Below are 15,078 nucleotides of genomic sequence, written 5' to 3'. Positions count from 1 at the left end.
GCATTTCAATCAAACGAGTGTAAAGCAATGTGAAAAAAATTACCTGCTTTGACTTACCCAGCATAAACTTAAATCAGTAATGGTGATGGGTGCATATTCTGAACCAACTTAGATGACAGTTGTAGCTTGTAATTCTCGTATGTGATCATATTGCCAGTAACATTTAGAAAACACAAGTGCATTAACCATAAAACTCCTGGGCTAACTGAGCATGACTGAGCCACCCCAAAAGTTTTAGAGTTAACTTGAAGCTTTTTCATTTGGTTTTTCTCCACCATGTTTCAAATGATGACCACAGGCAAATACAAAGAAATCTGTTTTTTGTGCCATATTACACACTATTTCAGACATGCTTGGTTTTCTCTAATCTTGCAGATCTTATAGATCATATACTTCTAGCTGTTTAGGTGGATAGATTTCAGTAACACATTCTATGAAGCTCATATTCATACATACATGAACTGTATATCATATACATAACTGTGCTTATAGTTTTTAATATTTTTTAGTTCACATAAGAGTGCTCATTTTTCAAAATTAAGTTGATAATGATTATTTGTAAGCATTTTATATATTAATTTTATAAACTAATAATGCTTCCTAAATCTTTTTTTTTTATTTTGATATTAAAGTTTTCAAACTGCGAATGAGACAGAATAAGTGTTTCCATAATACATTACAAAAATAAAGTGTATGGTGTCTTACAACTTAAAGGGTTATATATATATATATATATATATATATATATATATATATATATATATATATATATATATATATATATATATATAACATTAATTGCACAGGTCAGTGTTAGTCATAAAGGTTGTACAGTACACCATGTGGCATTATGATGAATAGTACATGAATGAATCGTATAAGTTAAGAAGGAATGTGGTACATGATTATAAGTTATGAAGGAATTATTTACAGAACAATATTAGAGGTTTATGAGACATTATTTGATCTTATAAAAATGCTCACAAGGAATCATTATCAACCTGCAAAGAATTATAATCACAGTTATAATATTTTTTTTTTTTAAATGTGAGCTTCATTGAAAGTGCTTCCTTCCATCATTTGTGAAGGGCTGAAAATACATACTATTTATAAGTTATATTGGAGCGATGCTTTGAAGAAGAGTATTTCTGCTGATATATCTGAATGCCTCTAGTGCCAAGCTCGGAATGATAGCATATGATAGTTGGGTTTATACATTATATTATCATGTAGGTTTGGTGTTGGAGATGTCTCATATAATGCCTTGTTTTAAAGAAGAAAAGCTTGCATGTGCCAATAACCTGGATTTTAGTCTGTGTCTTTAATAGTCTGTCTTTAATAATACATTTGAGAGCATACACAATCAAACCAATGTCCATTTAATGCAACTGAGTACCTATCAATAATTATTTCTTAATATCATAAGATTTTCCCTTTTCTGTTCTGTCTATCAGTTTATATTTCTGGTATTGCCGGATACAAGCACAGAAACATGAGTGAAGATTATCAGCTTGAAATACACATGCATTCCAGTAATCACAAAGGACGTGGCCAAGGACATTTGAAGCAGAGTGTGGAAACACCCAAAGAGAAAAGCAAACAAAAGCTGGAGACACTAGGAAACGGCGAGGGATGAGGGAGGTTGCCATTCACACCGGAAATGCCAAACACTCGAACTCACACCTACACTCAAGTATTCCCATTCTCTCTCTCTCTCTCTCTCTCTCTCTCTCTCTCTCTCTCTCTCTCTCTCTCTCTTTCTCTGCCTCTTGCATTCATGCACACTTTTTTGATTGCAGATGTTTTCTTGTGTGATTTGTGCAATTGAGCATTGGCTGCTAAGTATTGCAAGCAGCAGCTTGTCATTATAAATAGAATGAGAAAGTGGAGGAATCGTTTAACATCCCCAGTGTACTGTCCAAAAAGGACTCGTCTCACTCACTCTCTCAGTCTGGGTCAGAGGAGTCACCTCTATCTTTTGTGCTATTCACAGTAGTGGGATTTCTTCCTCTTGTGCTCTGTCAGAGGAGGCTCCTCCCTGAGGATTTGGCCTGTTCTTATAGTGCATATCAGTGTGAACATTGGAAGAATGTTCTTTCGGCATTTGAACATTTTCTTTTATCCCCAGCCAAGGGCAGTGAAGCTACATCTAAAGTGAGTGGGGTTTTAAGCTTTAAATGTAATAGTAATAGATCACGGGAAGATGCTTTTAGTCATAGATTAGTCTATTAATGGAATGAGGTTAAAATGTTGGGATATGTCTGCATGTGTGGCTGAGATTGGCAAAACTGACATGTTACCTGGCTATGACAAACAGCACACAACTGACACCCAAGTAAGCCAGCAGAATATACATCCAGATGTCGGGGGAAAGAGGGTTGAGGAAGGAGAACACCCCTGGGTTGGTGCCGTTGGGTTTGCGGTACAGAATACTTATCCCCAGGGTCATGAATGGCTTGGAGAAATCGATGACTTTCTCCCGCACGTAGGTGATGGCTAGGGGAGCCACTGCAAGATCAGCTTTCTGTCAATACAAAGGACATGGCAGAAGAGTGATATGCAGTCCATCAGGGCTAAAGGAAGCATTTAGAGGCAATCAAATTAAGAAAACAGAATCCTTACACCCCACCAACTGTCTCACAGCACTTAAGTTTAAATTTAAAGCCCTCCTCCCTCCTGCTCTAGTTTCTGTTTCTCATTCTTTTCCCAAAGCTTGATTTAGCTGCTACTGGCTCAGCAGTTAGTGAATTGTACCATGTACAGCGATTCTCATGGCTAAGAATCAGTTTCCCTCACGTTTAAACTGCAGTATTAAACACCTCATGGGAATAAAAATTAGGCTATTTTGTGAATAATGTAGAACTGAATGCATCATTTTCATTTGTTATAAAGCTTGTATTTATAATACAGTAGTTAAACTTTTATAATAAACATTACCACAAGATCAACTGATGTGATTCTACACTGCTGTTACTTAATTAATCTATAATCTATTAAACTATAAAGTGTCCCATAAATCCAGCATCATAGGGTTATCAAAGTTTTTTTTGTTTTGTTTTGCAAGGAAGAATGGATCCAAATAATTCTGCTCAAAGGACTTGACGCCAAAGATAAAATATCGATCAAGCTCTGTAAATAAAAGCTTTTGTTTAGCAGTTTTTAAATTGTCTCCTATGTTGTTGAACTTATGGGCCACCCTGTAATAAATGAATCCATCCATCTATCCATCTTCTGCACCCCTTATCCTACACAGGGTCACGGGGGAGCCTGGGGGCATATTATAGACACGTTCTATCTTAAGTCAAGTTAAAATCTGATCAGTTAAATTAGGATTTTTCATAAATTTGTATTGCAGAAGTAATAACTGGATTTAGAATTCTTATTTTATCTTACTGCTCTGCAATGGACTGGCACCCCATCCAGGGTGTACCTCGGCTTGTGCCCGATGCTCCATGGGATTGGCTCCAGGTTCCCCATGACCCAGTAGGATAAGTGGTATAGAAATGGATGGATGGATCTTATCTTACAAAATCTGCTCCATCAATTTTGATAATCAACTCTCGGGTCGGTTACAGAGCAACCAACTACAACCAACAACTATGAAGTACACTTTTGATTAAAATGGAGTATGTTGAATAGTAAAATCACTTGCACTATGACTGCTAATGCTCAGTGACGGTTCGTTGGCTTCTGTAATGTTGGTCGCAATTCTTGTGCTAACTGCATTATCATATTTCATGGTAATTATTTATCAGTGTTTTGTTGTCAAAGCACAGCACATCATCTGGGTACTCCAAAAGTCTTTCCACCATCAAACACCAAAGTTCTTCGTCTTTAGCCATTCTTGGACATGGCTATTGTAATGTGACTATTATCATTGGCTTTCAAAAAAGTTTTAAGTTAGGACACCAGTGGCGCTGTCCTAAAGTTAAGACACTTTTTAGGATTCTTTGTCATGTTAGGATCCTTTTCCTATCTGTAGTTAAGATAAGATAATGCACTTAGGAAAGGTTATTCTGTAATAGGTTTTGTCCTAAAAGAGGTCCTAACTGAAATTGCCATGGTTACCAAAAAGATAAGATAGGATTCTATAGTTAGTATCTTTCTGTATTACACCCCCTGGAGCCTATCCCAGAGAACCCAGAGGGGTACAAGGTGGGAGACAGCCTGAATGGGGTGCCAACCCACTGCAGGACACAATCGCACACACACTCACACACGATGGACAATTTAGAGATATCAATCAGCCTACAACGCATGTCTTTGGACTGGGGGAGGAAACTGGAGTACCCAGAGGAAACCCCTAAAGCACAGGGAGAACATGCAAACTTTGTGCGCAGAGGGCGGAGGCGGGATTCGAACACCCAACCCCAGAAATGCAAGGCAAACATGCTAACCACTAATAAATAAATAAATACATACTTACAGGTTCTTACATACATACATAAATAGCCTTTATCTAACTAAAAACAGAAAGACTGCCATACATTATTCTAAATTAAATGAGTTCCAACTACAAAACAGCAGCTTATTTCTTTAACCATTTAGATAATTATATTTTAAGCCAAAATTAGGCTGTGTAATATAAATTATTAGATTGTCTGTAACTATTCTCATAGGAGGTAAATTAATGCAAAGTGTAATCAGTTACTGTCTTGCTCCTTTCCCTTTTTTTCTACTTCTTGTTTTTCAGTTACTCCTTTGACGGGATATTTTTAATATTCTACACTTCAATGCATTTTCTGTTTTTCTGCAAATTACAGACTGCAGACTGCTGGAAACCTGTCTGGGCCAGTTAGAATCTGTCATGCTCTTATCTGGGGAGAGGAAGCACACAGGCAAGGAGCATGCATCAACCCCTCCTAGACTGTTAGTTATGACGTTTGACGTGCCAAGATGTGAAAAAAAAATGGTTTTAAAAAACCCTGGATAAACAGGGAAAGGGGGAAATGATGGGAAACTGATCCTCATCTCCTTTTTTGCTCCTTTGAGTCTCATAACATAGATTGTTTTCATGGCATGCAATAAGTATGTGATCAATAGATCAGCTGTCAAAAAGAATTGTGTGAGTGTTTGAAATGCAATGAGATGAGCAGAAGGATTGGTGTGTGTCTGTAATGGGGTCAGCTATTAGATATTGGGTGTGCACAGACTGTTATTTTTCTGCCTGTGTAGAGCTCTTTTTATATTTGGGGCTTATTGTGTGTGTGTGTGTGTGTGTGTGTGTGTGTGTGCAGCTATACGATGGAAATTTATGCCAGAAGCTTCACTTTGTATGCTGTATGCAGCCAGTGCTAGACTTTCTCCCATTATTATATCCTCAACTCCATTCGTATCTCCCATACATTTCAGGCATGATCATTAAAGGCAGTAGAATCAGCATTTCCTGCACAGTTACAACAGTCTTGCAATGTGATAAGTCAATAAGTGTCTGCTGCATATTTAACAAAGGATGAAACTCACATGGTCCATGAGCTCGCGCACCAGGCCATTCCACTGGCCCGTGCTCTCCTCCTGCGCTCCGTACTTGCCGTCCTCGACCAGCCGCACCTCATAGATGAAGCCCAGAATGTGGGCAAGCTCCCGCAGCAGGTCGATGCAGTATCCCTCGAAACGATCATTGCCATGCAGAGGCTTGTCTGACTTCTTGAACATCACATAGGGCTCCTCCTGCAGAGTGAGAAGCATTTCTGAGCTCTACTCACCATGTGAGCGAAGAGGCTGATGTGTGTCTGACAGGGCTTTGAGGTTTGTTTGCATGAACTTACACTGGCACAGAAGGGATGGAAACCCTACTGCTATTAAAGGAGATGCGTGCACACACACTCTCATACATTCTCAGTATCAGACGAAAAAAAACAGGAGACAGTGTCCATAACGAGAGATAATCTACCCACTCTACCACTCACTTCACAGTAAGGACCAGAGGTGCACCTTAGAGCTGCTCTGTCCACTCCAAGCAGATGCTTTCAAAATAAGATAAGATGTGCAGATACTGTGGTGAATGACACAGGATACAGATTAGTATTTTTGTTAGGAATCTACAACTGTGGTTCTCTCTCTCTCTCTCTCTCTCTCTCTCTCTCTCTCTCTCTCTGCATCTCCATTTGTATGAGACCAAACAATAAACTTATTATCAACTCCGACTGAAAAATCACACCCATTTCACATGTGATCATAGAATTTTCCACTTGTGATTATTTGAGTAGTATGTGATCACGTGAAAAACATGTGGAAGTACATCATGCCCTGAAATTGTATGTGTGAACTCAACTAAATGTGAACAATGTGATCACATGTGAAAACAAATTAAGTGAATCTGGAAAAATGGCACCACATGCCCTGCATTCCATGGAAAATTAACATGAAAAAATAAGTAAAATGGTGTATGAAAATTATACGTGAAAATAAATTAATCATATATAAACTCATATCTGAAACTAGACTGATCATATTTTAAAAATCCTGTGAAAATAAATGAGTTATATATATATAAAACTGACATGTGAAAATACATTAACAGTATATAAAAACACATGATTACAAATGAATATTTTTTTCTTTTGAAAAATCACAGGTGAAAGCAATTGAATCACTGGTAAAAAAAAAAATAATAATAATAATAATAATAATCATACAACTCACATGCGAAAATATATTAATCATATACTGTATACAAATTCTGTGAAAATAAATAAATAATGTATAAACCCACAAGTGAAAATAGATCAATTGTTTCTAAAAAAAATTACATGTAAAAATAGAACAATCATGTCTACAATTCACATGAATAGAGATGAATCAGGTATAAAACTTAAAATGAATGAATCATGTACAAAAATGACATGAAAATAAAAGCACATGAAATGCCCAGTACATGTGAAAAATGTGTGAAATATCACGTGATGTTTCTAAAACTCATGTGTTAATTTAACATGCAAGTACATGTGACTTTTCTGTAACAGAAACAAGTGTTACATAAGGATAATTAAACATGTATAGACTTTAGCCATTAGAGTTCAGGTCATGTTTCTTTTATAAGAGGACTGCAGTGAATCTTACTGTTTTGGATTGCATTAGACATTTCCCAGCGAGACTGCAGGCATTTAGCTTACGCTATCAGATGCCTCTGCAAGCAGTCCTTCACCCCCAGTGTGACGCTCCAGGGATATGTGTCGTGCCAGTGGAACGTGTCAAACGAGAGATAAGCATTCATCTGCACTCACCCCTCCCAGTTCCGACATATCCACAGCCAAGATGAACCAACGATGAGTAGCTATCGCAGAGCTGAACTTATTATTTACAAATATGAATGCACAGCATCTCTCACCTATGCTTTCCACTTTTGCACACAGCACAGTGAGATATCTTTCACTTAGATCATGAAGGCAACAGATAAGCTGGTGACGTGAGCATCTTTTCAGGAGGAAATGCTTCTGATTGAAGCCAAACTGAAAATTTCTGGAAGTCCACCAAGATTAAATGGCCTGTTATGAAGCAATAGCTCAATATCGTATTCATAAAGCTCAAGAGGTGGCTACAATTGAATCATTAAAAGCAAAATTGCCTGATTCATAATTGTACAACAAAAGCACATATACTGAAAGCATATGCAATTTCTGACCTCCTATGCTGTCCCTAATATTAAATGTTATAATGTAGGATACAACCTATATTACAAACTATCAGACAAAAGGGAGAAAAAAATATTTGAAAATGATTTGGGTTTTTTTCCTCTTTTTCATCTGATAGTTTGTAACAGTTTTTCTTAGTTTGCTTTATAATTCTTAACTACAGTGGGGAATTCTGCTCCATGCTAAAAATAAGTTATTTTACTTATAAATTAAAGAATGGCATCAGATGTTTTTGGTTCCAATTAATGTTGTGGACCGTGAAAACGTCACACCGCATTACATTACACCAACTATAATAGATTAAAAAAAAGACACAAAAAACCCAACAGGTTGTTGTGTTACAGAGAAAGCAGAAAGCGCAAATTACGCTGTTCTGATTTTCTATTGATAGAAAACTTACTGACCTATACAAAGCACCCACACTAAACATTTAATAATAATAAATGTAAACCAGGGGTGAAGGTATTACAATCCACCATTCCCTGAAGATTTTGAGTTCAGAAATATAGAGGCTAGGTGTCAGGTTTTTTTTAAATAATAAAAATCCTTGCACTCGTAGGCCGCCATTGCTGTTTACGTCACAATGCATTCTGGATAGTGACAAATGGTTGCAATGATCTTGAGTCTTCAGTGGCCCTAAGGTAATATAAACATGTCTTCGGCCTTTTCAATTTGAACCCGAGAGTAACATAAGCGATGAGGCTACTATAGACATTACTCAAAATGTACATCAAAAGGAAGACAATCAGAGAGGTAAGGAGGCGAGAGTAGGGTAAAATTCATGGTGTCTGTGTAGCAACTGCATGTATATGCCAACCGAGAGCGCTTGTTGTTTAAGGTAAGCATATGGATTAAACTATAGTTTTATGATGAAATGTATTCTAATATCAATAATTTTAGAGATTATCAGCCATCGCGCCCTCGTATACTTTATCCTGTTAAAGTTCCGATGTCCCGCACACTGTCATCATGTTATGAGCAAATCTATGCTATCTACATAGCTTCTGTGTGTATGAAGGTACTCATATCTTTGGAAAGCTAAGATTTTTGTGATTTGATTGAAATAAACCGTTTTGAGATACTATCACAACAGCAGCTACAATCAATGCCTCGGTCAGACCACCGATATACAAACAAACACTTACGAAACGGTGGCAACTCACCTCATATGAAGCCTCATAGTAGTCAACTGATCCATAACATCCAGACAAAAACTTGTTACACTGGCAAAAGTCCAAACAATCCAATTATGTAAAAATATTTAGTCCACCTTTCAAAAGAGACCAAAACTTTGCATTTACTCCAAATGGTTCAAGAACAGCTTTAATTTTACTTTGGGTATGCCTTGGCTAGGCGTTTTAGGCTAATTTTACACAAGCTTTATGTTATGAGAATATACAGAAAAATTGTACTGGGGCAGTGGTGGCTTGGTGGTTAAGGCTTTGGGTTACTAATCAGAAGGCTGGGGGCTCAAGCCCCAGCACTGCCAAGCTGCCACTGTTGTGCCGTTGAGCAAGGCCCTTAACCCTCTCTGTTCCAGGGGTGGCGTATCATGGCTGACCCTGCGCTTTGACCCCAACTTCCTGGCATGCTGGGTTATGCGAAGAAAATAAATTCATTATGCTGTAATGTATATGCCATTATCATTATCACAGCACACAAGAACTAGAAAATTACTGCCAAAAGCAGCACAATGTGGCATTCTTTTGAGTGCTCAAGTGCAACCATTTTACATCCTTGACTCAGAGTGCATTGCGCATGCCACATAATGGCGGCCTCCATGGTTATAATATGTATTAAATATTAAGGATTTAGTAATGAACATATTTCATGTGTTTCTACCTTCATGTATTTTAGTAGGAGAGTTAAGGTTAAGACTCTTCATAGCCGGGGTTCCTTTTAAGACTACTTGTTCCTATACTTCTGCTCACTTAAAAATTGGGTGGATAAGTTGTTTAACACATCTAGATGTAAAGATCAGGAAATGAAAGCTGAAATTCCGATGTATCATCTCATATTCATCTTTTGATCTCAAACCCAAATGTCATCAATGTACAGTATAGAGAACACAACAGAATTGGCCTTGCTGTACCAATACTTTTGGATAGGACTGTATATTATAATATTGTATATGTGTATAATGTGAGAGCATGCATACTAAAGCTCATCTAATGTGGATACCAACTAGACATGCAGAATATGCTCAACTATCAGTAAGGTTAGAGCTAATCCACGAGGATATACAGTGATTACCTTTATGTTCCCAAAATTAAATGAATTACTAGTGTCTTAAGAGCTACAAGATGAATCTACAATAAACTGTCTACTGTAAATTGTTTATTTCACATTACCAATTTTACCTCTTAACTGCAAAGTTCACTAATTTAAAACATTATGTACATATTCAGTTTATTTATTTGAGAGGTCACAGTGCCACTATGCTCTATTGCAATATGTACCTAGGGCCTATCTATTAAAGTGGAACTGGTATAAACCTTTTCCTCAGTATGGCAGCTTTGCTGTTAGCTGAATATAGAGTTCACTTGGGGGCCTTTAAGGGGCAGTATGAATGGCCTTTTGTTTATACATGCTAGCTTCCTATTCCCATGGGCATCTTGTCTCTAATACAGCAGCAGATATGATTTTCCATGTCCTAAAGCACTGTCAAATGCCCCCCCCCCCCCAGTGCTCTGTGTGTCTGCAAGCTCTGTTTGCACATGTGTGTATTGCCATGGTAACAAAGCCGCAGTAGAGTGTGTGTCTCACAGCAGTGAGTGAGACGCGCAGCAGCAATAAATCACTGTGGTTGAAGGTTTTTTTAAACACACATCATATAGTGACTCATCTGTGGAGCTGAATAGAGGACGCACCATGAACTGAGCTCTATTGTGTGTCGATGCTGCAGTTATAAGAAAAAATGAAAACCAAAGATGGGTCTCCTATTCATGTTTTCAATTACTATGGTTGAACCAAGTCAGATTCAGAAGGTCTACCTGTCAGTGCAACAGAAATGAGCGGTGGGGTAAACATTGTCATTCAAGGCATTCAGAATGTCACTCGGTGTTAAAACATGGAGGACACTTCACCATGCAGTTGAAGTAAGCACTGAAAATATGGCTGTAGATTGTCTCTCAATTGCTTCCTGAATAACTCAATCTCTTCAGAGAGTATTTCAAACACCCAAGAGATCCAGGTTGAAATATTCTTTTTGAAATATCCATCTTTCTCATATTTATACATGTACTGCACGATGTGTTTGTGAATTGTAAGTTGGCAGAAAGATTAGGACACTGATTTGTGTTGTAGTTAAGGATAGTCATAGAACAGCTATGTGTCTCTGTGTTTAATGTTCAAAGGACAGAGGTTTGATATCAGCCTTATATCCAGCAAAGCTTCTAAATAGTTGCATACATTGCAAAACTGACTGTGAGTGTAGAGCTAAAAATAGCAGTACTGGAAGAAATATTACATTTTCAAGTATTCAAGAGTGCCAGAAGAACCAAAATGTGCCATTTCTCATGCTATTTCTACACTTTAGCCTTAAGCCAATATCCATTATAAACATTATTATCCATTATACATGATTGCTTTACAATTTATTTTCTCACATGTGCAGTAGGTGTAGACCAAAAATTATATAAGAGGCTTAACTTACAACTTTATAATTCAGACTCAGCTGTAATATTGTATTCAGATTGTTCAGACATAAGGCTAGCAGGTTGAACATTGACACATTGCCCATTTAACACCAGTAGACCTGCACATTCATGCAATTATCCCATCAGCTAATTATCTGCCAGCAGTGCAGTGCATATGATCATGTAGATACAATTTAAGAGCTTCACATAAAACATCAGAACGATCTCAATGACTTTGACCATGGCATAGTTGTTGCTGCCAGATGGGCTAGTTTGAGTATTTCAGAAACTGTCACTCCCATGAGTTTGCACCAAAAATAAATAAATAAATAAATAACAATCCAGTAACTGGCAGTTCTGTGGGTGGAAACAACTTGTTGATGAGAAGATCAGAGAACAATTATCAGATTGGTTACAGCTAACAAGAAGGCTACAGTAACTCAAATAAGCAATCTTTACAACTTTGATGAGCAGCAAAGCCTCTCAGAATGCACGATACACAGTGGATGGGCTACAACAGCAGAAGACCACAAAGGGTTCCACTCCTGTCAGCAAACAACAGGAATCTGAGGCTACAGTGGGCATTGGTTCACCCAAACTACACAGTTGGAAGATTGGAAAAACAGTGCCTGGTATTTTTTCCAATCTTCAGCTGAGCAGGTGTACAGTGATTTTTGCTATTCTGACAAATTTAAATCTACACATACAATATTTAGTACATGGCTCTTGGCTATTTAATTAAGTAAATTATGTTCATTTCACTTTCCTTTTTCTCTTTCATGTTTTCCGTAAGCTACAATTTGTCAGACCTTTATAATTTTCTTTTCAAGGTATAGCAACCAATTCAATTCCTCCTACTAGCTTTCTCTATTCTTTATTTTTTGCATACTTTCTAGCATTCTTATGCTTAAGTCGAGTTTTGGTATTAAAATGTATGTATGTTGATGCTTCTCTTATAGCTGTTTTTGTATTTGTTTGTTTTTGCTTGTTTGTTTTTTGGTTAAGTAAAGCTCCGAATCTCACCTCACGCCCAGTGTTCCTGGGATATCCTCCAGAGCCGGAGCCACAGTGACCCTGACCAAGTTAAAGCAGTTACTGGATGTGAGTGAATAAAACTGAAATCTGCATGAATCTTTTTTAAAATATGCATGTGTAAGGTGTTTTTTGTTTGTTTGGTTTTTTTGTTTGTTTTTTGGGGGGATGGGTGTAGTAACTGACAAACTTATGTATGATAAGGGCCTATGACCTCCAAAGAAAGATAGATAGATAGATAGATAGATAGATAGCTTCCTAAAATGCAAAGTCATACTCCTCTTCTTCTTTACCAAATTAAAAAAATGGATTTTGTGTCTAAATAAGAACAAATGATACTGGCTCATGTGAGCCATTTTTAAGCATTTATTTTAGATTCATTGATCATGCGCCAGCATGCCTGTGTGTGTTGTTGTTTCTGATTGCAGGGTCGTGTGTTGGTTAATAGGATTATGGGTTTTAATAAGAAAAATGTAATATACAAGATACTAAATACAGATTCGTAACTACTGATGCTTAAATGGTGGATCCCAGATTAGTTCCCATGCTTAATGCCGTTACTGAGTCATCAGTAAATACATTGAATTAAAACCCATTATTCTCTAAATCACAGCTTAACGCCTTTAAAAGACTAAAAATATAGTAAAACATGTCATGAATAGGAAATGTCTCTGATCACATTTTCAGATACAGGGTGAGGTGGGTCATATGGATGTCCTACATATAGTGTATAGATTTCGTCTAATACAATACGTATACTGCATCCCAGTTCCCCTACGTATGCTATGCGCTAAAAGTATGTACTCTTTTGTGAAGAAAAAGTACACATTTGAGTGTGCAGCAAAAAAGTATTCAAGTACTGGGACACCATTCCATTTCAGCTTTTCTTCATTCATTATACCTTATATCATTTATGCTATATAATTGAATTGACCATTAACTTGTTTTATTTTTCCACATTTCATGTACACCTCTCTAAATTTGTTACAGGTTGCAGGTTTAATTCGGCAAAACAAACTGTCACAAATCCATACTTCCACACATCCACGGATCCACAATTCAAAAGATCTATAGGAAATAGTAGACCATCCGGGTACCATTGGGATACTCATTTCAACATTCAACAGTTTGGGACACGATTTAGGACAAATAGTAGGCAAATCTGGACCCAGCAATAGAGTAGCTCCTGATTAGAGCAGACCCACCAACTGTATATTTAAAAATAGAATGAAGACGTTGATGGTTTTACCTTATTTTGCACATAAACTTACTGAATACTAAGTAACTTTTTGCTACTATATGTATTATTATTTTCACCTGAGAAGAATGTGACTTCCCTTTATTCACTGGGGAAGTCTTTTTGATCATGACACGTCCAGAGCTCCAGACTGTTTGCATTCATTTACAGCCCATTAAAAACACTTTCTACAAAGGAACTACACAGTTGAAGCGCTAGCAAACCTGAGTGCATTAAAATTTGATGAAACGGCTCACTTTAATCACTTAGTCCTCACCCCTTTTACCTTTCTTTCCCTGCATTTTCCTCTCTTTTTCTTCTTTGCTCATTTGTAATAACTTTAAACACCTTTCAAAAAGACCAAGAATTTGTATCTTTCTGATCAGCCACACAAACATTGTTTGTGCGGAGTAAATAAGACACCACATATTGGATTCAGTTTTGAAACAATTGTTTCTCTTACTTAGGACACATGATGTAATTCCTACTGGGAGAAAGTAGCGGAGTGTAGATTCTAGGATCAACATGAACATCTATGTTTAGTTTATATTTCTTTTCGTTTGCATTAATGAAGCTGAAGAATGAAATACAACATGCCTATCACGGCCATGGCTATCAATCCAAAACAGCAAAGCATAATGCCCAAATTTCCTTTTGCCTTCTAACTATCCTGGATTGGGATCTGGATATTAGGGAAGTGGCTGTGCTGATTTTACAGAAAGTACAAAAGAATACAGAAAAACATACAGGCATTCACCTATTTTGACTTAAAACTCGTCTGGGGTAATATTTAGTCCATGTGCTGCTATGTAGCCATTAATGTTATCATTATAAACCCTCACATTATTTTTAACAGGACCTCACAGAATCCATAAAAAACTAGAACCAGCCTTTGCAGTAAAATACTGCAAGTGATGCAACAGTGCAGAAATTCTTTCGAAAGCCTTTTACAAATAATTCCATATATTAGGAAAAGCTTTAACTACATGTGTCTATGTGTTGATTTTGAAATTCACTAAGTATACAACTATTCACTAAATAACCAACATTTTCCTGAGAATGTGCAAAAGCTGCCCAAAGATGCTGCTTACCTAGGAGGCTTTCCTCCATTTGAAACACACTGATAGAGCATCTTAACATTCTGCATGGCACTATTATTATTTACTTGCTATTTAAATTTTTTTAAATGTTGGGTTTTATATGAAGGCGATAACTTTAGAAAGATGCTCTTCCAAAACATATTGCTATATTTACCAGTATTGTAGACACATATAGTGTCCTGTTGGTGAGTGAGTCTGTGATGTTTGACATCTTTCCCTTCTGATTTTCAGTCATGTTCAGGCCACTTACAGGGTCCCATGTTCCAATCTGCAAAAATCATACCAAATATTAATGTGACATCATTACAGTTAAGCTTGTGTCATATTGATTTTCCCCTGCTCATAATTTACCATTTAAATAAATTGTAATAAACAATTTAATTGCCCATAGTTGATAGACTAAAGACAGACAGAAAAAGGAGCATTTCCACAATTTC

General features: G+C 37.0%; 1 protein-coding gene across 1 annotated transcript in view; it reads right to left on the bottom strand.

Moving 5' to 3' along the window:
- grik2 (glutamate receptor, ionotropic, kainate 2) overlaps nucleotides 1–15,078 on the bottom strand; it is a 160,884-nt gene that overhangs the window by 50,475 nt on the left and 95,331 nt on the right. The window contains exons 9-11 of the mRNA XM_053631695.1: nucleotides 14,796–14,909; nucleotides 5,464–5,670; nucleotides 2,301–2,524 (exon numbers count right to left, since the gene is read on the bottom strand). Of these exons, the coding sequence (XP_053487670.1) occupies nucleotides 2,301–2,524; nucleotides 5,464–5,670; nucleotides 14,796–14,909 (545 nt within the window). The remainder of the gene's footprint in view (nucleotides 1–2,300; nucleotides 2,525–5,463; nucleotides 5,671–14,795; nucleotides 14,910–15,078) is intronic.

Source organism: Ictalurus furcatus, chromosome 1, assembly GCF_023375685.1.
Source record: "Ictalurus furcatus strain D&B chromosome 1, Billie_1.0, whole genome shotgun sequence".
NCBI classification, from domain to species: domain Eukaryota; kingdom Metazoa; phylum Chordata; class Actinopteri; order Siluriformes; family Ictaluridae; genus Ictalurus; species Ictalurus furcatus.
This window is presented reverse-complemented; position numbering and strand designations above follow the sequence as displayed.